This window comes from Panthera uncia, unplaced genomic scaffold (assembly GCF_023721935.1).
Source record: "Panthera uncia isolate 11264 unplaced genomic scaffold, Puncia_PCG_1.0 HiC_scaffold_688, whole genome shotgun sequence".
NCBI classification, from domain to species: domain Eukaryota; kingdom Metazoa; phylum Chordata; class Mammalia; order Carnivora; family Felidae; genus Panthera; species Panthera uncia.
Genome location: NW_026059856.1, coordinates 1 through 26901, shown reverse-complemented (window position 1 = coordinate 26901; position 26901 = coordinate 1). Strand labels below are relative to the sequence as shown.

At 51.5% G+C, this 26901-nt stretch overlaps 1 protein-coding gene across 2 annotated transcripts; it reads left to right on the top strand.

Moving 5' to 3' along the window:
• The first annotated feature begins 821 nt into the window (after positions 1-821).
• On the top strand, positions 822-24171 carry CDRT4 (CMT1A duplicated region transcript 4). 2 transcript variants are annotated; one of them, XM_049624347.1, is made up of 4 exons: positions 822-1082; positions 20480-20557; positions 22051-23250; positions 23891-24171. In XM_049624347.1, exons 2-3 carry the CDS (start codon positions 20515-20517, stop codon positions 22506-22508), a joined length of 501 nt encoding a protein of 166 aa, XP_049480304.1. In that variant the 5' UTR covers positions 822-1082; positions 20480-20514; the 3' UTR covers positions 22509-23250; positions 23891-24171. The 2 variants fall into 2 exon arrangements, with proteins under 2 accessions (XP_049480304.1, XP_049480303.1); XM_049624346.1 differs by lacking the exon at positions 822-1082 and adding an exon at positions 8086-8183.
• Positions 24172-26901: the final 2730 nt, after the last annotated feature.

The following is a 26901-nucleotide window of genomic DNA, read 5'->3' as shown; positions in this document are numbered from 1 at the left end:
CATTGGTGATTGAACTCAATTGCCAGCCCCTCTCCCTTTCACGGAGGTTGGGGGTGGGGCTGAAAGTTCGAACCCTCTACTTACCTGGTTGGTTCTTCTGGCCACCAAGCCGCCATCTTGAAGCTATCTAGGCTCCCCTACGTGTCATCTCATGAGTATACAAGAGGCAAATTCCAAAGGCTTCAGGAGCTTTGTGCCAGGCACAAGGGACAAAGATCATTTTTTAAAAAAAATTATACTACAGTCTTCTCGGCAGATACCTTCCCTTGGCTTCTTGAGACTACGCCCCCACTTTTCCTTCCTCTTGTCTGGGATCTCTGCCCAGTCTCCAAGTGGGCTTTTCTTTCCTCCCGTGCCTTAAGTCCTGATTTCTTTCCATGGTTCAGTTCTCATCCCTTTTCTCAACTTAACTTTTGACCTCATCTTTTATCAAATTTGTCTATCTGTAACCATGGCCGTTTTTCTTGGATACCAGGTTCATATGGACAGTGGTTCACCGGGCATGACCACCTGGCTTTTCTATAATGCCCCGAATGACACGAAGCAGGTTTCCCCAAGCCTGCTCTCCCTCTCTATTAATTCCGTCCATCCCCTAACTCAGGGACCTGAGCATCACCTAGACCCATCTCACTCCTTCATCCCTACTGTTAGCTGTGGCCATGTTCTTTCCCTCATGTTTGTTTTCATTGCCATTGACTTGGTTCACTTTCCCACAACTTTTCCCCCCAGTTGGCAACACCAGCTTCACCTGGAACTTATTAGATTTGCACATTCTCGGGCTCCAGCCAAGATCTATTGAGCCAGAGACTCTGGTGCTGGTACCTGACAGTCTGTGTCTTACTGGGATTTCTAGGTGATTCTGGTACCAGGGAAGTAGACTACTGGTCTTGCCCAACTCTCTATGTGGCAGGTCTGGCCCCAGAATGACGACTCACTGAAATGAAGTCAGTGCTGCCCCTGGATGTTATCCTGACCTTCCCAGGCTGGGTGAGACATCACTCCCGTCTCATGACACCTTGTGTCTCCTTTGGTTGTGACCCACCTCGTCCTGTAGTGGAACTGCAAATGGTGGCCCCGGAAAGGTAGGGATTCAGCCATATTCACCGTTCTCAGTAAGCGTTCATACAGTTTTGGGTCCTGAGATGTATGTGGAAAAAGACAGACAAATGCCTTTGTCCCATGGAACCGAAATTCTAAGAGGGCAGGCAGAAAAGAAATGGTAAACAAATTTAAGATAATTTCAGATGGTGGTAAGTGCTGTAATGAAAATGAAATAAGATAATGTGATGAAAGGGGGCTGAGGGCTAGTTTAGATAGAAAGCTAAGGAACGCCTTTCTTGGAAGGCGCCATTGAGCTAAGATCTAAATGATCAGAAGCCAGCTATGGGAAAATGTGTAGGGAAAACCATCGTAGGTGGAGGGATAGCTGGAATTTGGTGAGTTTGAGAGAAGAGCGATGTGATTGGAGGGGGAGAGAGGGAGGGAGAGAGAGAGAGAGGCAGAGGCAAACTCCTAACTCCATGGTCAGAGTTTGTTGGGATTTCACTCCAAGGGCTGTGTGGAAACCCTCGGGGAGGGATGTGAGTACTGGTGTGTGTTTTGGGAAGACCACTCGGGCTGCTGTGTGTATAATATAAATCCTATGGAGACAGGAGTAGAAGCAGGGAGGCCAGTTTGGAGGCCACGTGAGTATTCCTAGTGGATACAGAAGCAACCCTGGGAACGTGTGTTTAATCACGTGGATCCTGGTGCCCACCTCCAAATCCTGGGCCCTCCACAAAAGGGGTGGCTTTGGGCAAGTGACTGAACCTCTCTGTGTCTCAATTTTACCCTCTGGAAGAGGGGATAAAGGACAGCACTTAACTCATAGGTTTGTGGGGAAGGCTCAATGAGTTAATATAGAAAAGCATGGGCAGAGCTCTATGAGTTATTATCATTATTACTGGTGGTTGTTCTCCTTGTAGCATGGAGGGAAAACAACGGGTTCAGGGTATTTCTACTGGCCGAGTTGACATGACTTGAGGATGAACTGGATCTTAAGGATGAAGGGGAGAAACGACTCCCTGGGTTTTGGCAAAAGGTTTAACACAATGGGGAGGGGCAGGTCTTGTGTGTGTGTGTGTGTGTGCGTGTGTGTGTGTGTTGAACAGGGTTCTGAGGCACCCCTAAAACATCCAAGAATAGATGCTCGGCAGGAGGTTGGATGCATGAGTCTGGAGTCTAGGGGAGAGCTCAGGGAAGCCTGGAGACACACGTGTACGAGTCGTGGCGGAGTGATGGTGTCCCCACGGGAGAGCATGCAGACGGGGAAGAGAAGGACACCCATTAGGACAGAGCGCTGGGCTCTCAATCCTCTCCTGGACAGCCAACAAGGATTCGCTGAGCCCCAAAGACAGCGGACCGAACAGCTGCCACGGAAAAGATCCCACCTGCTTCATGGCTCCTGAGCAGAGAAACGGCCCTTGCCTCTTCTTCACCATAAGGTTTTAGGACCCACCAGTGAAAGGGGACCAAGCTGAGGTGGAAAAAGCGTTTCCGAAGCTGGACTCAAACATTTCCAATGGCACCACGGTGGGGCACCGCTGTTTTTAATCCGGGAGCATGTTAACGCACCATTTCTAAGACTTTCCCGCATCAGACCCGTAACCTTTGACACGAGTCTTTTCCCCGTTATCCATGGAGGTGCGGACGGATCAGATCAGTGGTTCTCAAACTTTCTCGCCCATCGGTGTTGGCTGCGGGCTGGCTAGAGGGCAGGTGGCCGAGTCCCGCCCCACAGTTTCTGATGCGGTTGGCCAGGGTGGGACTGGAGAAATTGCTGACAGGCCCCCACGCGATGCCATCACCGCTGGGGGCGCCGAGGTCCCTGGACCACCCTTGATAACCTCTGGTCCAGATTCCGTGCTCCCTGAAAGCAGCGATGGCATCCGTCTTGTTCACCTGGTTCGGTAGGAGGCACTCAATCCGTGTTAAGTGAGGGAATTAAATGCCCCTTCTGTGGATCCCTCCGGGCTTAGGAATGGGGCGGTCAGGGTCAAAGACAGGCTGTCCCCTGATTTGCTGTTGCCCCTAAGCTCCCCAGCAGCCCCACCATCCTCATGGAAGCCTCAGAGTTTTGGGTGGCCAAGAGCCATCAAGAACGCTCTGCGTTGTTCCCCCTCGAACCATTCCCAGCCCGTAGGTCTCATCCCACACATTGATTGTCGGAAAACTTTTAACAACTTGGTTCGTGCCCTCGTCTCCGTGGGTGGAGTTTAGGCAGAATTTGAGGCGGAGGGACACCGTGACACAAGTGATTTAATGTGTAACGTCTTTCTTGGATCCATTTAGGCGGCCCCTGGGTGAAGCCAGTCCTCCCTCTCTGCTCTCCAGGGCCAGGGGAGATGGGGTGGGGACCTGGCACAGGCCTTTGGAGGGATGGAATTAGTTAAGTCTCAGTCCAGGCGGGATGAACGCTGGTGGCCACATCCCACGGAGCTCACACGTCTTCTAGTTCGAGGCCCAGCACCCAGGCCGCGCACACAGAGCCTTCTTTCTTCGTCGAGGAAGAGTGCCCCTTTCACAGCCTGCCACAGGCAAGGGAAATGGAAAATCCCGGAGCATCCCGAGCCCCTCTCAATTTCCAAGGGCACTTCGTCTCTCCCAAGTTCAGGGACAGGACAGGGCGTTTGCATGTGGGCTGGGTCCTGTGGCGAAGCAGCAAGTTCTGTAGCTGGAGGGCTGCGGGCAGCACCGGCCGTGTCTGCCCGGGAGGGGAGAGGTCCCCGCGTGCCGACCGCCCAGCCTTGACCGTGTCGTAGTCAGAAAACAGCTCCGGAGCCCCTCCTGGCCCTCCTGGGCCACAGCCCCGAGCAGAGTAGCAGAAGCGATGGCTTTTCTGAGAAGCTGCTGATCTCAACCCTGCTGGCTGTACATTCCTGGATGATGAGGGAGGGATTCCAGTGTTTACTTTGAACAATGTTTTCCTGTGTCTGAACCGACTGGGTGTTAAATTCTTCCAGATTTCTGGCTCCGTGTTGCAAGTCCAACGGGACAGAAACAGGTTTACGGCAGTTGGCAGGGCAGCAGAAGCGGGGTCGGTCTGGGCACCTTCTGCGTCTAGAATTTCCACTCGGTGGATGGAAAAACCGTCAGTGCCAGCTCTGTGGGCTCGGCGCCTGGGAGGGGGGTTTGCTGTGGTCCCAGATCGGAGCCTTGCACATTTCCCACCCGAGAGGGCAAAATTAGCTCGTCTTTTTTTTTTTTTTTTTGAAACACAGCAAGGAGTGAGAACAAGCTGAGTTTTGAAGGTCAGGCCTTGCAGTGTTTTCTCCGTTAGTATAAACCCAGAAGTTGTGCTCATAAGGAATTCATTTGGTGGGATATTGGGAAACCGGAGTGAATTCCGGTTCCTGGGGCCTGCGGTGTGAGGAGGTTTCAGGGACACGCAGGAGCTCAGGGCTGGACGGGGGACGGGAGACCCGAATCCTTACTTTTACACAGGGGGAAACGGAGGCACGGAGAGCCCCCCCCCTCCCCCAGTGACATGAGGGTTAGGATGTTGAGTTGGAAGGAACTGTCCCCGACGGAGCTGGATGGATCTCTGCAGGGGTTGGGGGACTGTGGCAACTTGGAGCTATTGCTAATCCTTTTTGCCCAGGAGGATGACCATATAACCACGTGGGGCCACGGGAGGAGGCATTCTTCATTACGTGTTCATACATCAATGGCTTTAACGATAGAGAACTTCAGGAAACCAAGTTCAAAGATAAGGGCGCTCTTGACTTGCACCGCGCACACGAGCGGTGTCTCCATTCTCACGTTCTCAGATGTGCGCGATGCAGGGGGTGTCTCCCACGGGACCCCCCCCCCCCAAGGACTTGCTCTCTGGAGAGTTCTCGGGGAAGCTCCAGCCTCTGGGCTGGTGCCTGTCAGCCTATTTGATTGGAGCAGCCCAAGTCCCAGGAGGGCATGGGGCGGAGGGTGGCCTGGACACTCACATCATTTAAAAAAAAAATGTTTTTTAATGTTTATATTTATTTTTGAGACAAGAGGGAGACAGAGCATGAGCAGGGGAGGGGCAGAGAGAGAGAGAGAGACTTCTGCTGTATCAAAATGGCCTCCTCAAAATTGGCTTTTAGAGGATGGCCTTAATTCTGTGGTGTTTCGTAGCCATAAATTCTTTACTGTACGCGCTCCCTTCTTCTAGCAGAAATTGCTTCTAGTAGAGATGGGAGTGGGATTGAGGCAGCGAAACCACTCCCACTGCTGGAAGGATAGGACGTTGTCTCCCATCTCCGTCTCTGGGGTTTCCTTAACATGACTGGGAAGGACCCTGTATCAGTTATCTCTTGCTGCATAACAAAGTACCCCAAGACTCAGTGGCTTAAAACAAACATCTGTTATCTCGCAGATTCCGTGGGTCAAGAGTCCGAGTGTGGCGCGGCCGTGTGCCTCCGTGTCAAGGTCTCTTCATGAGGGTGCAGTCGTGGCTGAGGCTGGGGCTGTGGTCCCTTCTGGAGGCTTAACTAGGGGGCGGGGGAGGATCCGCTTCCAAGCTCACCCACATGGCCGTTGGCAAAATTAAGTTTCTCACAGGCTGTTGAACTAGGGGCCTCGCTTCCTTGTTTGTTGCTGACCACAAGTCTTCTCCAGAGAGCGGCTCACAACATGGCGGCCGGCTTCCCTCGGAACGAATGCCTGGGAGAACAGGAGGGAGAGGGGGCATGCTCAAGATGGAAGGCACAGTTTTTGGTAAACTAGTCTCACAAGCGACGTCACACCATTTTACCGCGTTGGGAGGGAGTCGCGTTGGTGGCTTATACTCAAAGTGAGGATGTGAATACCAGGAGGTGGGATCATTGGGGGCCATCTTGGAGGCTGCCTACCGCAGGCCTTTGGGCCGGGCTGCTTTTGAGTCTGTTCAACCTGTGGGCCGTGACACCTCAGCAGTTCTGATACGCCAATGGCTGTGAGGGGCAGAGGGAAAGGAACTCTGTGGTCTCCCCTACTTCTCCTCGGGGGTGGGTCCCTTCACTGGCATAGCCTTCGGAAGACCTCTCAGGGGCAAATGATTCTAAATTTCTAAACTAGGTACACTTACCCTCCACTCTCCCATCCCGTCCCACCTTCCTTCTAAGGGAAGAGCCCAAGGCAGCCCTCTCTCTGAGGTCTTTGTCACTTCTGAGTAAAGCTCCACGACAGGGCGGCTTTCCCCAGATTTCACCTGGTGCTCACCTTGGGCGCCAATGTTAGTCTGTATTCTTGTCACCGAAATGAGCCCTGGTCACAAACCAGAGAGTGAAAGCTCTGCCATTCGTTCAGGAGTTCATGGTCTTCAACACAAAAGCAGAATGTTATAAATATCTTCATGGGTCACGGAATACTCGCGTCTCAGGTAATCGGATCGTCCTCGCGTCCTCACATGAGGCAGGATGTTTCTCCTCCTGGATATGAGGAAACTGAGGTTCAGATAGATTAAGTAACTTGCTCGAGATTGGACAGAAAGAAATGAAGCTGGGGTTTCGAACCCGTTCTCCTGACTCCAGTTCTGTGCTCCGCCCCGCGTCCCTTTTAAAGTTGTTTGTAGCCCCGAGTCCCCAGATTCTTCCCAGTAGGAATCTGGCGAGACTTCTCGGCCCTGGTTTGCTCCTTAAGTCATTCTAGATCAGGGCTGCAGTGACCTGAGAAGAGAAATAGAAGCTGGGCTGTTGGGGCCTGGAAAGTGGGGTAGGGTGGGTGAGACGTGGGCTCGGCAGTAGGGCAGCAGTTGTGTTGGGGGCGAGGGGGTCCCCTGAGCCCAACCTCTGCCCTCTCACTGCGCCAATCTCTTCCCCGATCTTCAAGTTATTGCCCCATTTTTGATGAGACACATTTGGCCCGTGTCTCCAGCCGGAAAGCCAGACCACCTTGTTTTGGCATTTGTGAGAGCTGTCACAGTCCTGCATTCGTGATGATGATAACGATCCGCCCCCCCTCCCCCCGCCACCAGCGGGTTCTTACCACGTGCCTGGGAAGCATCTTCCCACGATGCTTCGTGGGAATTATCGCATGACCAGCATCCTCGGGGCCATCCAAGGACAAGTTCTTGCTATTGCCTCAATTTTATAGATGGGCGCACAGGGATCAGGAAGTGAACCTGTCTTATTTCTGGTCACACAGCCAAGGAGCAGCCGGCCTGTCCTGAGCTCGTGTTCGTTGTTCCACGCCGTGCTCTGCTGCAAACAATTGTCCGACACGCAGCCTCGCCTTTTTTGAGAGCTTTGGCCGATTCTCTCATCAGCTGCCCTCTTGAGATGTTGAAACACACAATGAGATCACAGGAACACAGCAAGAACAGCCAGGAGAGAGTTGGTTTTCCTGCAGGGATTGCACGAGGGTGCCTCTCGAAGGCCAGGCCTTCGCCGGGCAGAGGACGTCCACGCAATGCCCTCCATGAGGGGCCTGTTCCCGGAGTTTCAAAGCATTCGATGCCGCCCTCCCGCGTGCCAAGGCCTCGTTGTTTCATTGGGCCTCTGACTCCACAAAAACTCCCTTTGTCAGAACTTCAAAATTTCCTGGCATGTTCCCCACACATATTTTCGATGTGGATGGCTGTGATGTTTCACTATGCATTTACTTGTGTCTATTTGTGCCTAGAAAGATTCCTTTGAAGCTAGCAGCTAAATATTTCTCCCCGATTTCTTTTTTCTTTAGGTTTATTTATTTTTGAGAGAGAGAGAGAGAGAGCGAGCGTGCTCACGCACAAGTGGGGGAAAGGCAGAGAGGGCAGGGGACCCAGGACCCGAAGCAGGCTCCAGGCTCTGTGCTGCGATGTGGGGCTCGAACCCATGAACGGTGAGATCATGACCTGACCTGAAGTCGGATGCTTCACCGACCGAGCCACCCAGGCGCCCCTATCTTTCTCCCCAATTTCAAGAGGCCCCCCCCACCCCGCCGCCCCCCGCTTCCTCCTTGACCTCTGGGAGGTTGGCAATTGCTATTTTCTCTTTCAGCTGGAGGGAACAGTATTCTATATATTCAGTTGTCTGCTTCCCCGCCCCCCCCAAACTATCCATGTTAGTTACACTATCTTATGTTTTACAAGTTGACTTCTCTCATTCCTTCCCCCCAACCCCTCCAGAAACCTAGTTAAATGAACTGCACCAGGGACTTGTAAGAGCTTCCAGATGGGAGAAGGGAGGACCAGAAGAGATCAGAACAAGGTAAGCAGGTGTGGCCTTAGGTCTTGACCGTGGTCTGTCCTCAAAGTAGGCGACGTGAGGGCCAGGAGTTGCTTGGAAGTCAAAGATCTTCCTTCGGAGCTTTAAGAAACACAATTTAGGAAGGGAGAGAGAGCGGTACCAGCTCGGTAGCATGCAGCGGGGATACGTGACCCTGACTGGTGAGGCGTGTGTGAGCCCACGCGCAGGGCTGGCCACCCGCCAAGAGAAGAGTCCCCGGAGCAGCCGTGGAAGGAGAGATAAAGGGACCTGTGGGGGGGGAGGGGCGCGCATCTAATTTGTGATCATTGTGAGGGAGGAAAACGTCTCACATCTAGCAACTACGGATGGAAGATCCCCCAGGTGTGGCGTCCGATGTAGGTGACACCTGGCCGTGTCTGGGGGGCGGGAAGCAGCGGGGACAGGACACAAGCTGTGCCGGAAAGGGATACACAGGCAGGTTGGCAGGGAAAGCAGACTCGGGCCTGAGCTGGAATTCAGTGCATTGAGGCCCCGTGGACTTTTCCTGCTAGATAAGGTTTCACTTAGCCTTTGCGAGAAGCCCGAATCCTGGAGGTCACGGCTGCAAGGGATCCCATTGTTCTTTCTGGGCACTTCACGCGAAGTGTCTCATTTAACCTTCGTCAGAATCCTACAAGGGAGGCGAGTCATCCCCATTTTACAGATGGGAAAGACTTCAGGCTCAGAGAGAGAGGGGAAGTGATTTGCCCGCACTTAAAAGCAGTGAGGGATGGTGCCAGGAATTGAACCCAGCTCTCGCCAGGAGCCGTTATCTGTGTGTCGTATTTATTAGGGTGATGCCCCGCTTTCCCCGATGAATCTTATTTTTTTCCCCCAAGGTTTTTATTTATTTTGACAGAGACAGAGGGGGTGCAAGCAGGGGGAGGGCAGAGAGAGAGGGAGAATCCCAAGCAGGCCCCGCGCTGTCAGCACAGAGATTGGTTGAGATTTTCGAACTGGGCAGTGTGGTGCAGGGTGATGGCTTTCTCTGAGATGGAAAAGACCAGAGAGGAAGACTTCCGGGGGTAAGGTGGAGAGCTCTGTTTGGACCCTGAAAAGTTTGAGGTCTTATTAAGATATGCAAATGATGACAAAGATGGCCGCTGGATATATAAGTTTGGTCTTTGGGGATTGGCCACAAGATTTGGCAAACAGATGAGCTTTGAGGCAACAGAACTCAGCGAAGCCATCTTGGGGACATGCAGGGATTAAAAAAAAAAAAAAAGAAGGGAGCCCAGAAATCATCTGTGTGGGGACTGAAAAGGAGCGATGGCACCACGGGTCTGAGTGGCGTTAAGTCTGTTTGGAAGCCAAGTTGGAAGATGTTTCAGGAACACGAGGGGGGTCACCTGTTACCCATGACCACTTTTGGAAGGTAATGAGGGAGAAGCTTGGGCTGCAGGGGAGAGGTGTTTTGTTGACAAGAGTCAAAAGGGAAGTGGGAGGGAAGGCAGCACGTATGTGTCATTCATGAGATGTTCAGAAACCACTGTTGACGATAAGGGTGACGGTACAAAGGGAAACCAGGGTTCCAGAAACTGAGGCCGTCGGTGGCTGAGGACAGAGGCTGGCAGCAACCAGGTGGGAAGGGGGTATGGTCTGATAGGATGAGCTTCAAAGGGGAGGGAGGAACATGGTCTGAGAATGGCGGATTAAGGCGGATGAACACCCACCTCCGGGTCCAGAAACCTGCGGGTCACGAGGGGAGAAACAGCCCTCCATTGAGAGGAGAGAGGGTCTATCCTTTGGTGGTGATTTGACAAAGCATTCTTGGCAGGAAGTCCCAGGGATGTATAGGGGTGGGGGCTTCTCCAAATTTCGGGTTCTGATCCTCAGCTTTTCGGGTTTTGAACACAATTTTATCCATTTCCTCAAGGCTCCAAATAAATCCCACACCTTTTGCTCCCTGGCAGTTCTCTTCCCGTAATGTGGTGGATGCCATTTGTAATAGGGTCATTTTTTTCCTTCTTCTAAGAGCACAGGGGAAGGGTAGGGTCTCTCCTTGGGAGGAGTTAGGAAAGGCTTCTCTGAATGGTTGAGCTGTGCTCTGGGTTTTGGGGGACATGCAGCCCATTAGAAGTGGGAAGTGAGGAGAAGGACTCAGGACATGCCCATGAGAAGGACCCACGCTCAGGGCTCGAGTGCGCAGGGGGACAGTCATGGTGACAAGAGCCCAGATTGGAAGGCGTTTCTGGGACTAGATTGGGGGGGGGGGGTGCATTTTGACTCTAGGAAATAGGTAGCAAATACGTTCTGAACAGAAGCGTGACCTTCCCGAGACCGGGACCTTCTCGGTTTTTCTCTGATTAGAATGTCATGCCTGGCGTAGTGCTCGAACAAGCACTCAGTAAATATTTGTTGAATGGATGAATGGATATATTGATCAATGATGCCTCTTGCAGCCGCCGAATGGAGGATGAGCCGAAGGGAAAAAGAATAGAGGTAGCAGGACGTATTTGGAGAACAGAGCCTGAATTTGGGGTGTGAGAGGGAAGGAGGAGTTGAGTTTCTACTTTGAGGGCACGCGATTTGACAGCTTCTTGATGGCTCAGGGACCTTATCGAGAGCATGTACGGTTTCTGCTGGGAGTGATAATGCCCGGGATGGCCTCGTTACAGCCGGGGGCTGGAGTGGGGAGTTGGAACCGGTGACCCCTTCACTAAATGGCTCATGCCCATTGTGCTTTTCTAGAAAACCGGTTGGCTTTTTGAGGTTCTTTGGTTCCTTCAGCTGTCACCCAGGGTCCTGACAATTGGCTGGAGTAGTTTGTCCCTCCTCGTTTGGAGGTGGGGTGACATTCGTTGAGAGGCTTTCACTTGAGTCCTACGCCTTGAACTCTAGGCCCCGTACCTTGAAAGTTTAGAGCACTTGTCATTGATCTCATTGCTCTCTCCTTGCTAGCATACGTAGTCTTTTTTAATTTAAAAAAATGTTTATTTATTTGGAGAGAGGGAGAGAGCGAAAACACATGCCTGCGAGTGGGGGAGGAGCAGGGAGAGAAGGAGAGGGAGAATCCCCAGCCGGTTCCTTGCTGTCAGTGCAGAGCCCAATGCGGGGCTTGACCCCTCAAATTGTGAGATCACGACCTGAGCCTAAATCAAGAACTGGGCCCTCAACCGACTGAGCCACCCAGGCGCCCCAGATTCTGATGGATTGTTAGGCGGCCTCTAACATAACTATGAGGAATCTCTAAGAACATGAGAAAATACAATCGGATGTTTGGGCAAAAATGATGGGTTCAGAAGGATACGGACATTTTGCGGCCACAATCACATAAGCCAGGAAGGAGAGCACGAAGATAAATGTTGTGTGATGGTGATGGGATTATGAGGTTCAAAAAAGAACCCTTTCCAAACTTTCTATAATGCGGATACGCAATTTCTGTTACGAGACCACATGGGAATAAATACAGCAAAATGCCACCAGCCGTCATCGACATGACTCATGCCTAGAATTGCTTTTCTAGGAAGGCTGATGATTTTTGTTCTGGTTCCTCCCCACAATCTGCTAGCGCAGGAGGGGGCTGGCCACGGTGCGGGAAGGAATTTGGGACTCTGCTAATCGGATAGAGCTGTCTTGGCCCGGCGGCGGAATTAACCTCCTTCACCCCACCGGCCACAGCTCCCCCCAGACGTTTGAGAGCTTTGCTTTCATCGTGGTCGGGAGTTCTCTGTGACCCAAGAGTTGGGTGCGGGTTGGATGGATTTGTTTACCTTCTGGTGGGAACGGGGATAACTGTGTCCTCCTGAGGACACGCGGGCGATAGGCTGACAGAACAACTGAATCCCACGGAAGGCAGCTACCTTCGTGCTTTGCTTTGAGGCCACGCCTCAAATACAAGTCCCCTTCTTCAAGACAAACGCCGGCCTGGATTCCTAGTGCGTTGAGCATTTTAAAAGGGGGTGGCCTGGCCCATTGATTGAGGCCAGTCCTGGGAAATCCCTGCCTGTTTCCACTATGAGTTCGCTGGGTTCACAATGACCCCATTGTTCCGGGGAAGCGGGACTTCCTTCTTCTGATTGATTGAACATTGTGGGGCCACACATTGTCATAGTCCCGCTGCTCGCGAGCCGGCGGTCTGGCAGAGAGAGGGTCTCCGAGCACAAAATGCTGAGAGCCTTCCTTATCTGGTTTCCTGAATGTGAAGTTATAAGACTGTTTCTCGCTGCCTGTTTTTCCACATCTCTCCCACCTGTCTAGCCTATCCATTTACAAGTGTCCCCCAAACGTCCAGGGAAGGGAAAGGTTGAAAAGCTCTCTCCTCTGATGTTGCCTGTTTGGTTTGTTCTGGAAGTTTCGTTTTGAAATTTGGAACTTGATCTCCAGACAATAGGATCCCACGTGCTTTGTGCCTAATGGGCCTTCATGTGACATCATCTTAAAAGGGAATTTTAATATTTATGGTTGGCTATTCCTTGGGTAAATATGAAATTCAAATCCGTAGTTCCAGCGGAACGACGTCACAACGCCCAACGCCCAACGCTTCTTTCGGTAGTGAATTTGTAAAGCGGTCGTTTAGCCAGCTCAACACTGTAGTTCGTATGCAGAAGACGTACCGTTTGGAAACAGGCTTTAAGATTTGCATACTGGGGGCACCTGGGTGGCTCAGTCGGTTAAGCGCCCGACTCTGGCTGAGGACGTGATCTCACGGTTTGTGGGTTCGAGCCCCGCGTCGGGCTCTGTGCTGATGGCTCAGAGCCCGGAGCCTACTTCTCATTCTGTGTCTCCCTCTCTATCGGCCCCTTCCCGGCTCACGCTGTCTCTCAAAAACAAATAAATGTAAAAAAAAAAAAAAAAGATTTGACTACTGGAAGAAGAATGTGGGCCCTGATCACATCAATCAACATTTGAAAACACTGGAGGCTGGCATTTGAACCATGCCCATGATTTCCCTTGTCTTTCAAGACTCACCATAAACCTCTTCTCTTCTTGAATCTTGTTCCTTGAACTCCCTCCCCACCCGGCTGAGTTAGGAAGCTTGTGCTCTGTCTACTTCAAGGGGCCGTGAGTTCCTTGAACCAAGGCTGTGCCTTGTTCTGTTTTGTGTCTCCAGTACCCAGCACAATACTCGGTACACGGAGCTGCTCAGTAATCATCTGCAGAGCGGCTGCTGTGCCTTGAGTTGGCCTGTGTACAGGGAACTTCTCTGCTTTATTTTTCTTGACATAAAGACAACGTGGATTATTCTTGTTTGATTCGTTATTGGCCTTGGCAGAAAACAAATCTGCCTTGCGAGCCTTTGACATTGAGAAGGGTGGATCCCAAAGCAAGAGGTGAATGTGGAGAATCGGCCAGATGTTTGGGGTAAGCACAGAACTAACTCACAGGCATTACAAGTCTCGTGTTTGGAACTCAATGTTGAAGGCATGTGTGAGTGAATGAATGGATAGTCTATGGCCGTAGGTACTTGAACTTTGTTGCCACTCTGCGTCTCTCAAGGCACACACGTGACTATAGGTAGCGTACAGAAGCGTTTTCGAGAAGCAGTGTACCCCCTCCCACCCACCATAAACGATGAATCAGGAATGCCAGGTCTGTGTTAGAAGATGGGCATTTCTTTTCTTTTCTTTTCTTTTCTTTTCTTCTTTTTTTTAATTTTTAAAAAATGTTTATTTATTTTTGAAGGAGAGAGAGAGAGAGAGAGAGAGAGTGTGAGCAGGGGAGGGGCAGAGAAAGAGAGGGAGAGAGAGAATCCGAAGCAGGCGCCAGGCTCGGGGCCGTCGGCACAGAGCCCAACACGGGGCTCGAACTCACGGACCGCGAGATCACAACCTGAGCCGAAGTCGGACATAGCTAACAACTATGCCATCCACTGTGTGCAACTTAATAGGGTATAGTAATAGGCTCACTTCCCCTCTCTTTAGAGTGGAGTGTGTGTGTTTGGGGAGGGGCAGGGATGGGGGGGGGGAAGGCGGCCAGCATATCGTTGCATAAGGAGATGGGGAGACCAGCTTGCTTCTCCCCACCCTCGCTCTCCTCTGGCTTAACGGTTCTGGGATTCCCCACACTCCCGGCCTCAGTGTTTCTAAAGACACATCAAACCCGTATGTTGTAGGTGCCCCCCTGGAGCCCATCAGGGAGAGGTGAGGCTATGGCAAGAGTTCCCGTAGCGTCCACAGGGAGGCAGGGTAGAGAGGTGGAGAGAGTCATGATGAGGCAGGGCTCCTGGGAAGCTCGTTGGGTGTGCACCGTATTTCCCTGGAACACAGGGGGTCAGAGCATGCACTTGGCCTATAAGGTGGGGGGGGTGGTGTTCTATGTGTCTCCCGGGAGGGCCACTTGGGACGGACATCAGTGCGTCAGCCACGCACTGCACCGGGAACATTTCTGCTGATCTTAGAGGTAAACCTTCCAAGATGCTAACAGCCTAAGTGGCAGCTTCCTCTTCAGCCAAAAGAAATGAAGAGTAGCCAGAAGGCAGAAGAGGAAACAGAGGGCAGGGGTGGATAGGCAAGGTCGAGGGGGATAACGCGCAGAGGTGAAACAAAACTCTGCATCCGCTTCCCGTTTGGGAAATTGTTCTCCTTCTGGGGCCAGACCAGACTCTGGGGTGTGGGAAGACAAGACGCCTGCAGACTGGAGCAGGGGAGAGAGGAAAGGGGCTGAACAAAGGAAAATAGGGCTAGTTCCCAACGGAGCGCAAGGCTCTCCCGTTGGCCTGTTCCTCTCCGTATGGACGCTTTTGGGGGACCAAGCCTCTGAGGCCGATTTCAGAGGAAGTGAGTCATTGAAGACCCGGCTATCCCTTGAGCAAGTTCACCCTTCCATTCTCTTATGTTATCACCGTCTATGGTGCTCCGGGTTCCAAAAGAAGGCTGGGGAAGGACGTTGCTTTGGAATCCACACCCATGTTCTCCTGGTAACTAGTTCCAGGACATGCTCTACCCAATGGATGGATGGATCCTCCCCTGGTCAGATGAGGTTAGGGGGTACTGCCTAACAATTCCCCCTTTTGGAGGGTGACAGAGCGAGGCAACATATTGAGAGGCTCTGAGAAGTGCTGTACTAAAGGCATTTGTTTAACAGCTTATTTTCCAAACTTCCCTGGCCGAGGGCAGGCTTGCTGTATTTATATTGCATAACAACATAGACCATGTGAATGGTGTCCCCTGGATTAAATAATCTATGTGGGTTTACAGGGTGACCCTTGGCATGGACCTCCCCTGTCCCCTTTTTAAAAGAAAAAAAAAATTTTAATGTTTATTTCTGAGAAAGAGAAAGACAGAGCGAGAGCAGGGGAGGGGCAGAGAGAGAGGGAGACACAGAATCCGAAGCAGGCTCCAGGCTCCGAGCTGTCAGCACAGAGCCTGACGCGGGCCTTGAACTCACAGACCGTGAGATCAGGACTGGAGCTGAGGTCGGACGCTCAACCGACTGAGCCACCCAGGAGCCCCGTTTCCCCCCTCTTTTAAGTAAGTAACATCAGTTAACATCTTGAGAGATTCTTGCTTTCTGTGGGACACGGTTTAGGAAACACTGGATTACGATAATGTTTTGATCAGCGGGAGTGTGCGAATGGCTTCGCCTCCACAGCATTAGCGGGCTAGAAAGTCTGAGCGGAGTTGACTGGTATCAATGCGCGTATCTCTCAGTCCTGCCTGGAATCCACAAAATCCCTTTGGAAGATGGTTTCCTGAGATAAGGATGCGGCTTGTGGCCGCAGACAGAGGGTGAGATTAGCTTTGCGTGAGATTACCACCCGCAGCCACGGTTTTCTTAGCTCAGTACTTTAAGGCTCTGGCTGTCCTTTGATCGAAGTAAATTCTCATATTGGCAGGTGGTAATGGAAATGTAGTAGGGTCCTTTTAAATGTTTAAAGGCCACTGACATTCGGTACTATATATATATGGATCCATATCTATTCATGAATGCATCAATGAAAATATGTCTTAAAACAACGAAAGGGCTGAATGATGCCCCTGATCTGTTTCCTAATAAGGCTAAGTTTCCTAAGTGGCTAATACCCTCTAAATCTTCAGTGTTTTTTTGACTTGGTCTCTAAAAATGGTGGTTCCCAAACCTTGCAGTACATTAGAACCAAGCTTTCGAATTCTCATGGTTGTATTGCGTCTCATTCCGACTAAATCACAATGCTGCCAGGCATAGGACTTTTTTTTTTTTTAATGTTTATTTCTCTTTGAGAGAGAAAGACAGAGCCTGAGTGGGGAAGGGGCAGAGAGAGAGAGAGAGAGGGAGGCACAGAATCTGAAACCGCCTCCAGGCTCTGAGCTGTCAGCAGAGAGAGCCTGACGCGGGGCTCGAACTCGGAAACGGCGAGATTGTGACCTGAGCTGAAGTTGGTCGCCCAACCGACTGAGCCACCCAGGTGCCTCCTGGCATATGAATTTGTAAAAGATCCCCGGTAATTCCGACGTGCAGCAAAGGTGGCGGACTGATGACTTGGAAACCCTTTAAGCTGCAGACAGCTTATTATAACATCCATACCTCCGTAAGAGAAATAAGACAGGAATTCACATTCATCTCCTAAGTTGAGATAATGGAGGTCCTAAGACCATGTCAAGGAACGTGACCAAGGTCACAGATTTGTGTCTGATTCCAGGCAAGTGTCTGGAGGCCCTTCAGGCAAGGCTGGCCGAGGCCAGCATATCAGGCAAGATTCTGGAAATGGTAGGACAAGAGATTGGGTTCGGGTGGGAGGAGATGGGCTTGGAAACCCAGTGGACTGAACACAGGCCTTTGTGCCTAGAGGAGAAACAAGAAAAGCACTTCAATGTTATGCCTCCTGCCCCTCCCATCAATGCTGTTTCTGTCTGTAGCCTGCTGGTTTGCATTTCGTTTATAGGGAGACAAAATGGAACCTTTGTGCCGGAGTCGAAGGAGATTGTAAAAGCCCACAGCTTGTCTTCAGACTTAATGTCAACTATGTGTGTCTTTTATTTTCAGACAAACAAGTCCTCACCATGAGTTCTGAGGCTGTCTCAAACACTCCCTGCCTTGGGCTTGTAGCGTCCTGGTTCTTGCATCAACAAGTATGACAAAAACCCACCATTCTGGAGAACCTGTGTGTCAGCCACGGTGGGCTGCCCTTGGGGTCCGGTGACATAGGGCGGGAGGCCTTGAGCAAGGTGTTGGGGGAAACGAATGCACGCTGGTGTCGACACGAGCGATTCCCTGGGAACCGAGCTTCTTTGAGGCCTCGGGGGTTTCTTCACTAGAAACACAGAACCGAGGATGGAAGGCATTCTCTGCAAGTGCCCGGATATCGCGAACTCACGACATCTCCCTAATGTTTCCCAAACGTGTCCCATTTCTCAAAACGTTTCAATCTGGCACGATTGATTAACCCTAGCGTACGTATGGGGCGGGGTACAAACACATTTCAAACAGTTCTGTAGACAAGGGGATAAGTCAAGAAATCTCTTTCCTTGGAGGGGAACAGGCATGGGCCGGGTGATCGCTGGGGCAACACCCTCTACATTACTGGGGACTTGGGATGGGTGACCCACAGTTCTGAGATCCATGGTGGGTCTTAGAAGGACAGATGAGTTGCTCCAACTCTCTTGTTTTTTGTCGTTTATTATTACACAAAGCCGTAGGTTAGAGGTCTATGTGAACGAGTTGTTTCTTCTGTGACCTCAGAAAAACGATACTGTGAATTCTCCTAACAATGTGTCATCATGGGGATGCCTGGGTGGCTCAGTCGTTTGAGTCCGACTCTTGATTTCGGCTCAGGTCATGATCTCATGGTTGTGAGATCGAGCGCTGTGTCAGGCTCTGCACGGACAGCATGGACCCTGCTTGGGATTCTCTGTCTCTCTCTCTCTCTTCCCCTCCCCCCACCCCCTCAATAAATAAATAAATAAATAAATGTGTACAGATGCATATACGATTAAATGTCACTTATTCTTAGGTAGTTTTCACTTTTCTTGTTGCTATGGGGAATATAGTTTCATATTTTGAGCTTTGTATATGAAGGGAAGCGATTTTTAATTTCTGTCATAAAAAATACTTTATTCTCTTGGTTTTTAAAAAGTTGTATCATCTACAAACGATGATAACTGTCTTTTCTCACAGGTAGGCATGCTTCTAATTTCTTTTTCAGGCGTTAGGCTAACAGCTACCACTTTTATTTATTTATTACATTTTTTAAAATTTATTTTTGAGAGACAGAACACAAGTCGGGGAGAGGCAGAGAGAGAGAGGGAGACACAAAATCCAAAGCAGGCTCCAGGCTGTCCTCACAGAGCCCGACGCGGGGCTCGAACTCCCGAACCGCGAGATCAGGACCTGAGCCAAAGTCGGACGCTTCACCGACTGAGCCACTCGGGCACCCCAATAGCTACGACTTCTAGAACAATGTTAAACAAAAGCGACACATGGGACAACACAAGAATGCCCTGTACTGTGAAATGTGGTATTGGCTATTGGGCAGATTTTTGACAATCGTATCGAGAAAACATTGCTCTTGTAGTAAGAGTATTTTTAAACATCAGTAGTGGCTATTGAAAGGACGTGGCTTTTAAAACACATTAATGGGGGCACCTGGGTGGCTCAGTGGGTTGAGCATCCGACTCTTGATTTTGGTCATGATCTCAGTTTGTGAGACTGAGCCCTGAGTCGAACTCTGCACTGACCGCAGGGCACCTGCTTGGGATTCTCTCCCTCCCTCTCTCTCTCTGCCCCTCCTCTGCCCTCTCCCTCTCTCTCAAAATAAGTAAGACAAACTTAAAGAATGTGTTGTCATGAAAGATCGCCACTAAGACAGAACAGTGGGGCCTCTGTAAAGCCTGGATCTGAGCCGATTTGACAGAAAGTAGCTTTTTTTTTTTTTTTTTTTTTAGAGTGTGAATAAATGTCTAGAATGCGATCCTTTGTTAGGTGTGTAATAATAAAATGCTGACATTGGGAATAACTTACTTTAGAACTATAGTGGGATTTAAGGTTGCCCCCATCAATAACGCATTTACTTGCATACCACAATGGTTCCTTGGCTAGGAGAATAAAGGGGGTGGAAAACCTGGAGATTTGCTTCTCTCGGGGGAGCGTTTCACACACAGCAGGGCAGCCCCTACAGATGTTGCAGCTGAAAGAAAGATATAGAACCATTTGTCCGTCTAAAGCAGCTCTACTCAGTGTGTGGCCCTCAGACCAGCACTGTCCCCTGGGATCTTCTTGGCAAATGCAAATTCTCGGGTCCCCAAAGCAGACCTACTGAACCAGAATCATAGGGTGCCCACCCCCCCCGCACCCGATGCTGTGTTTTAACAATCTCTCCCGGCAGTGTCAGCCTTCACTGAGGTTTGAGAAGCCCTGCTCTAGGCTGATGGTTCCCATAGTGTGGTCGCCTGACCGCTGGCACGAGCATCACCCGAAAGCTTGTTCAAAAGCCTCTGAGACTTTTCCCACAGCAGAAATGCTCCATGGCGTTCCAGACGTTCAAGTTCAGATGTTCAAGGACCCCAGAGGTGCACAGCCCTGAGTGTACCAAATAACGAATTCTTGGATAAAAATTCTCCGATGCGCGTGTTTCCAGTCTTAGCACTAACTAGAAGGGAACTACCAAGCTCTCCCGGACCTGTTTCCTGTCACTAGGTGGTTAACGATAAAACCTTACAAACCGTCCGCATCTCCCACCCCGCCTCTGGTTTAGGACGCTGGTTGTCGAATCTGGAGCTCCGGTGGGGAGTGCTCAACACTGCGTTCTTTTCTTTTAAAAAAAAAATGTTAACGTTTACTTTGGAGAGAGCGACAGACTGTGAGCGGAGGAGGGGCAGAGGGAGGGGGAGACACGGAATCCGAAGCAGGCTCTGGGCTCCGAGCTGTCAGCACAGAGCCCGACGCGGGGCTCGAACTCACGAATCGTGAGATGGTGGCCTGAGCCGAAGTCGGACGCTCCACCGACTGAGCCACCCAGGTGCCCCTCAACACTTGTGTCCCAACCAGCCCTTCATACAGAGGCAGCCGTCCTCCAGTTCGAGAACCACTAGACCACAGGTCCCATCAAACTACCCGCACGCGTGGCCTCATAGAGCACTGAGACTTCTCTATTTCAGCCTGTACTTGGGGCACCTGCGTCTTGACTCTGGGCTGTAGCCCATGTCTGCCCCTCCCTCTCCTCGGTGCTGGCTGAGAAGCATAGCCAGGAGGTGGAAATTCGGCCCAGTAACAGCACAATGGGACTCTGGTAGCAAAGATGATGTCTACTGGGACTTCCCGAGCTGAGCTCCCCTGCCCTCTCCCCCGCTCCACGGGAGACCTGTCCTCTTCTTGAAGATCGCCCTGTGGTAACCCTGGCTAACAAGTGTGTTTTCCCAAAGGTATCTGGGCCTTGAATGTGAAGAAGAACTCTTTAATGATGGAGGTGATTGAAGCAAGAAAGGCGAAGAGACACAAAGGTAGGGCTTGGGGCTTAGCAATGGGAGCTCCTGCTGCAGGGCTGGTCGAAGCTTCCAGACCTGGGGAGGGAAGGCAAAGGGGTGGGGCTCCGGGTGGCGGCTCCTGTTATACGCGTAGAAGAGTATAGCCGCGGAGGACTGTGGTTCATCATGACCTTCGCCTCTGCCAGATACAAGCAAACGCCTCGGCCCGCAAGCTCGTTGCATTCTTTAATAAAAATATTTTATTTTGAAGCAATCTCCGTACCCCCACACGGAGTGCAAACTCATGACCTCGAGCCCAAGGGTAGCCTGCTCTACTGACTGAGCCAGCCAGGTGGCCCGAGACCTTTGCATTTTGCGTTTGCTTTGAGGGCACAGAAATGAGCCGTCGAGTCTATACTTGGAAGCTTGGGTGTGCGTGTTTTGTTTTGTTTTTGTTTTGTTTTGTTTTTGGCGAAAGGTGATTTTGCATATCTTGCCTTCCTTGGGCTGAATAATACACAGTTCTTGCAGGGGAATGAAACCTTCCACAATCCGTTCTTTATTGACAGAGCTGCTCCTAAACGAGCTCCAGCTCAGGAAACGTCCGCCAGGCAGCCTGGGAATAACTGTCGAATCTGCATTTTCTCTGGTTATCCCCACGGCTAGTGTTTGATTTTTGTTTTTTTGTTTTTTTTTTCACTGAATTTAGGTTGGACACAGCGAGACCAACCTTTTAACTTCCTTGCCTTCCCCAACCCCCAAAGGAACGGGCTGTTTGGTACACTAATGAACAGACTTTCTAGTAAAGCCTCCCTAACCCCAAATGCTCAGAACCTCTGGCCAGCGAAAAGCTTGAGGATTTTTGATCCCCTTAGATTTGAGTTCAACGCCCCCCATTTGCCAGTTGTGCAAGCTAATCCGCTTCAGTAAAAGCTTTACATAACCTATTTCTTGTAACCCGCAAGAAGGCTCTATGAGATCAAATCTTGCTCTGCCCACGATTTGACCCAGGAGGCAGCTACGGTTTAGAAGGGCTACCGGGCTTGCTCGAGGTTCGCGGTGATCTCGCAGGTAGAGAAGGAGTTTGGACTCAACCGGTCTAATTGCAGAGCCCGTGTGTCTCAGGGCTGAACTATCGCGCGAACCCGTTCCAAGCCCTTCAAACGTATCGTTAGCTAATCCTTACAATTGCCTTCCGGTAACCAATTTTATCGGTGAAAAAAACATTAGACGGTCAGAGCGCGCACAATTTGACGTTCTGCGAAGGTCTGAGGCTGAGCCTGCCAGCCTCCCAAGGTCCCCGCCTTTTACCACCACGCTGTTCTTCAGCTGGTAGACACTCTGGAATGTCACTCTGTCTCCCATCTTTGGATTCGCTCTTATCCCCGCTGAATACAAAGGGTGTAAGGGCCGTTAGGCATGATGGGGGAAACGTTCAAAACGTGGTTCCAAGACCCTCCGATTCGTTGAAGAACTGGTCTGTGGTACCCGAGTGCCTCTAAATCACCCGTGTTTCCCTTTGCTGGTAGAACTCACAGAGAACATCGGGCTTCCCCTGAGTCTGCTTGAAAAGCACAGCCCGTGGCCAGCCTATGTCACCTACACGTCCCCGATGGTGGAAAAACTCATTGAGAAAAGCAAAGCCAGGGACCTGGGTTCTATGCAAGCACTTGAAGAAAGCCAGCGGGCCTCAAGGCAGAGCCAACCTTCCGGCATCGCGCAGCTGAAAAGGAGAAAGTCATCTAAGTCCTCCGGAGACACGCTGTCCAAGGACAGGAGGTCAGAGACCATGTTATCGGTATGGAGCACGCGTTCGGTGACGAGCCTGGGGCCCGCCGTCATGCCCGAACCGATACGCTTTCATACGGAGTCCAGAGAAAACCCCACTGCAAACTATAACAAGATCATCTTCTCTCGAAAACCTATGATGAAGATCTTTCCATACAGCTCACTTCTAGCCAACAAGGAGACACATTCGAATATTTAGCAGGGAATCCCTGCAACCACCCACCCCCCCTCCCTTCCCAAGACGGTGCAGCAACGAAGCTCCATTTGTCACCAGTTTTGCTACGTCCTCTGAATGTGAACTTGCCCCTGCTTGTGCAGAGGTTGGCCGGAGACAAACCAGATCAGAATGTGGGCTGTGGGTGGGGGGTGGGGGGTGGGGGAACCCTCTCCAGCGTCACCATCTGGTAGGGATGGGAAGTGCCATGTTCTAGTTCCTGCCGTAGATGCTTTAGAACCTAACTGAGGGTGAATCCGTCCTGGTCTAGGCAGGAGACCGAAATCACCCCGGTTGTGATGCCAGCGATAATGTAATGTAGAGAATTACTAACCAGGTGGCTGGAAAAGGCAGGGGGGAGGCCACACAGATATTAGGGGCGGTAGCACCTGTAGGAAGCAGTTTTCACAAGGCTGCACGAGGGAAGATATCGGACTTGTTAAAGTTAGGCACTCGGAGAAGGGGTGTGCGGGCTGGATCTCAGATTTCTGAGATGCGGGGGACAGGGGTGCTCCTCAGCAGGTTCTCGGGGTCTCTGAGCTCGGAGAAAAGTTCCTGCGGGGCCGGTACCTCTGAATCTGAGGAGGAGAAGGTCTCTGGCTGAGGCGGGCTCCGTGGTTGCTGAGAAAACCAAAACGCTGGAGTCCAATGCTTCTGGAAAGGATTGACCCTGCCTGAGTGAACAACAAGCACTGCGAGTGGGAACAGGGACAGGAAGCCAATAGAGGTAAACGGGAAGAAGACCTGGAGAGAGCTTCTCCCTCCTTTTCCAGCTTCGTGCCCCCTCTCCCCAGTCCCCCCGATGGGCAGAACCTATCAGAGAAGAGAGCAGGCGTGCGGTCTGCAGAATCCCAACCCCAGCCTCTCCCAGCAAAGTATAAAAGGACAGACTTGAGGCCAAGAGAATGTTAGCTTCAAAACTAACATGGCGGGGTTCTGAGTGATTCCACCTTGCTGCACCTGGCCCCCGAACTTGGCATTGGGATTGTTTTCCTTGGAGGGTTTACAAAGTGGCCGTGGGGACGTGAGTGTCCCCTGTTGAACCATGGAGGAGTTTTCTCTCCCGTATTTCTCCAAGGCTTGCCTTGTGGAGTCGAGCTGGCAGGGGAGAAATTCCTGGCCGGACCTTCAGCTGTCATTTGTCAGACCACACTTAAAATTGGTCCCTCCCCACCCCCCGTGCTTTGAGCAGTTCCCAAGAGGCTCCAGGGCAACTGATGTTAAACTGAGTCTCGAAGCAGTCAGGCCTTGTCTTTAGATTCAAGGGGGATCTTGTCAAGAGAGGGAGACCTAGCTGATCTTACCTTTGGGGTTTGTCTGTTAAGCATGGCTCCACTGATCGCTCGTCTCTTCTTTGACCTCTATAGTCACATCTGTGAAGCAATGAACACCCACCTCGCTTCCCTCAGCAGAGGCGTAGAGGATGTGATGTGCAAGTCGCTATGAGGGCCATTCGAAGAAGTTGGATTTGCCATCCACGTGGCCACTCTCTGCATACACGAATCGTGCAGAAACGTCGGCACTCACCTCTGGCTGCTGTGAGTGGTGTTGGGAAAGCTGCACAAATGAGGAGCTCCGGGCCGATTCCTGGGGTATCCGACCTTGGCCAGAACCAACTCTTGCACAAATACAGGTGGTTTCCAGCTGAGTGACTGCATTTTGTATCCACAGGTCATTTATAGACGTGGAGGCAGGTGATACATTTGTCCAACGAGACTTACTATTTCTTCTATCCTTTGACGGGAATTTATAGCCAGAACATATCTGGAGTGTCTTTGGGAGCGTATTTACCCATCCTGGGAGCACCAGGCATGTCTCTCGGGTTCTCGTGGGCGAAGCTAGCCCCACCAAATGTCTAACATGGAGCGTGAGAGTTGATGGAGATTTGGGATTATTTCTTCCAATCCCTTTGAGGGCCGAGCGGTTACGGTTTGAGACAAGGCTTTCTAGGTCTTTAATACTTTTTACAAACGTGTCTGTATGCTCTCTAAATTAAAATGGTTGTCTTTCTTTTTTAGACAGATAACATCGTTTAGATTAAGGTAATTCTCAGCCCGTTGTAACAACACAAACACGAGCGGAAGGACATTGACGCCTTAGGTCGTCATGAAAATTGCTTGTGTCTGTGACTACAGCCCAGACACGCTGCCCCAACCCCCCAGCCCGAGGCAATTGTAAGAAAGAACAGGTCTAATTCTTTTTTGAAGCGGGCGGTCTGTGTTCGGGCCCAAGCCGGGGTTCACGGGCCCAGCCACCGTGGGGGTTTGACCGGCTAGGACCACGTTTGGGACTGAGGAGGCTTCGGGGAAGAAGCCGTGTTCGGACGAGACCAGCTGGACCCAGCAGTGAAGCCTTGGTCACTGGGGGAGGGGGAAGGGGATCCTGAATGATCTGTGGAGTCTGTTGTTTAGATTTGCAATTTGGTCCAGACCTCCCTGCGCGCGATGGAGGTGGAGGCCCATGAGTCGCACCGTTAAAAGGCTCTTTTGCTAAAACCCGAGAAAGCCCCAGAATATGCACGAAAAGGGGGAGGAGAGCTTCTGGATTTCACAGCACACCAGCACGCAGGGTCCTGGGTCTGGCCGGGGTTGGCGGATTGCTTGGTGGGAAAGCTTTGTGCGTAAAAACTTAGAGAGAGAGCAGGCGTGAAGCCCTTCTGGTGTTGGGGGCGGGGGGCATGGAAAGAAATGGGGATTCTTCCTAGTGTAACCTCATCAGCCTGTTCAAGCTGGAGGGGTCTGGGCCATCTCCAGTTCCTCCAAGCGTGTTGAACATCCGTCGCCTGGAGGGAACTAGCTCTCTCTGATGTTTCCCAGACCACAGCCTCTTCCAGTTTATCTCCTCAGCATCTGGAATGTTCCGTCTGGCAGGGGAGCGGCTTCTCTCGGTCTCCCTGCTGTAGTAGGTTTAGGAAACACCCGACTGTGTATTTTGTTGGCCCTTCCGGGTTGCTCTGTCACCAAGGCCTCGTTCTGACACACACAGGGGAGCTGTTTTTGAACAAAAATCTTGGGCTCCTGCACACGGCGATGGTATGTATCCATTCGCAAGTTCTAACGTTGCTGTTTCAACGGTTTAACCTGGGCTGCTGGTCGTTTTCACTCTGGCGAGTCCGTACGGGCCTCAAAAGGTCCCACGTTCTGCAGTGTCTCAGCCGGGGCCCCAGAGCACGTCTTGAAGATCAGGCTACTTGACAGATGAGATGCCCTGAAGGAGGTGACTGCGGAAACCCGCTATGCAGGTACATGCAAGCCAGATGTTTGGGGGTAGTTTGGGAGCTGTCTGCCTGGGATAGGAGGCCTGGAATTAAGGATCTCAAGAATTAGGGACCTTAGTAACAGTGCATGGGACTAACACAGCACAAACCGTTTTCTTTTCTCGACCCGAGGTCCTTATGCGGGAGACAACGACTTTCACGGTGGTCCCCTTGGCCATTCTGCTAGGACAGGGAGAACAAAACGGGTACCCTGAGGTAGGGCTTTTGACCCCTGGGCTTTGCTAAGGGTCCTCGGAGGAAGCCGACAAGTTCCCCGGAGCAGGGAATCCGGCACAGGAATCCCCATCAGGGACTGAAGGTGCGAGAGAAAACCGCAAGCAGGCATCCCGGGCCTGTGACTTCGCCCCACCGGCGACAGAGGCGGTGAAAAGATCCCCAAAGTGCTTTTGGTGAGGTGTGTGTGTGTGCAAATGTTTGCATGTAGACCGTGTGGCTCTCTTCAGCCTTGGCTGAGTCATTCGTTCCTAGAAGCTCTTTGGTATCCCCACCCTTCTCGAGTGACCGCACATTTTCAGAGGCCGCGCTTCATCGGGGCCAGATAAGAGAGGACTGAACGAGAGATCGGAGGCGGGGAGTGCACGGGGACAGGGGATCTGCTGTGATCCGATGCGGTCAGAGCCCGACTGAAGCTCAGGCCTGGGTTTATGTTCATCCAGTAATCAGGAAACCCTTTCTCTGCCTCCTTCACCACTCCTCCCCCATCCCAACCTCTTACCGGGGACACCGAGCCTCAGCCAGCTACCGAGGTCACACGGCAGTGTCCCAAACCTGTTGGGTAATGGCTGGGCCAGGCCTGTTCCTGGACGGAGCGTGTATGTGAGTTTTCTCTGGGGCTTTGCTGATAGGCGGCATGCAGGAACACCTCAATTGTAGGTGGAACCCGTGCTACCCCATGCTCTGTGCCTTGATCCTGACCATGACCCGATTTGCATATGGCACAGGGCAGAGTAAACAGTGGCAGGAAAAAGATATTGGAGGACTTGGGGTCGAGACCCCTATCTCTCCTTGCGGGCTCTGTATCCCAGGGGAAATAAAAATTGCTATTCCCCCCCTTCCCCCCCCCCCCAGGCCCCTCTAGGAAGAGCTTCCGGCTGGGGGGGC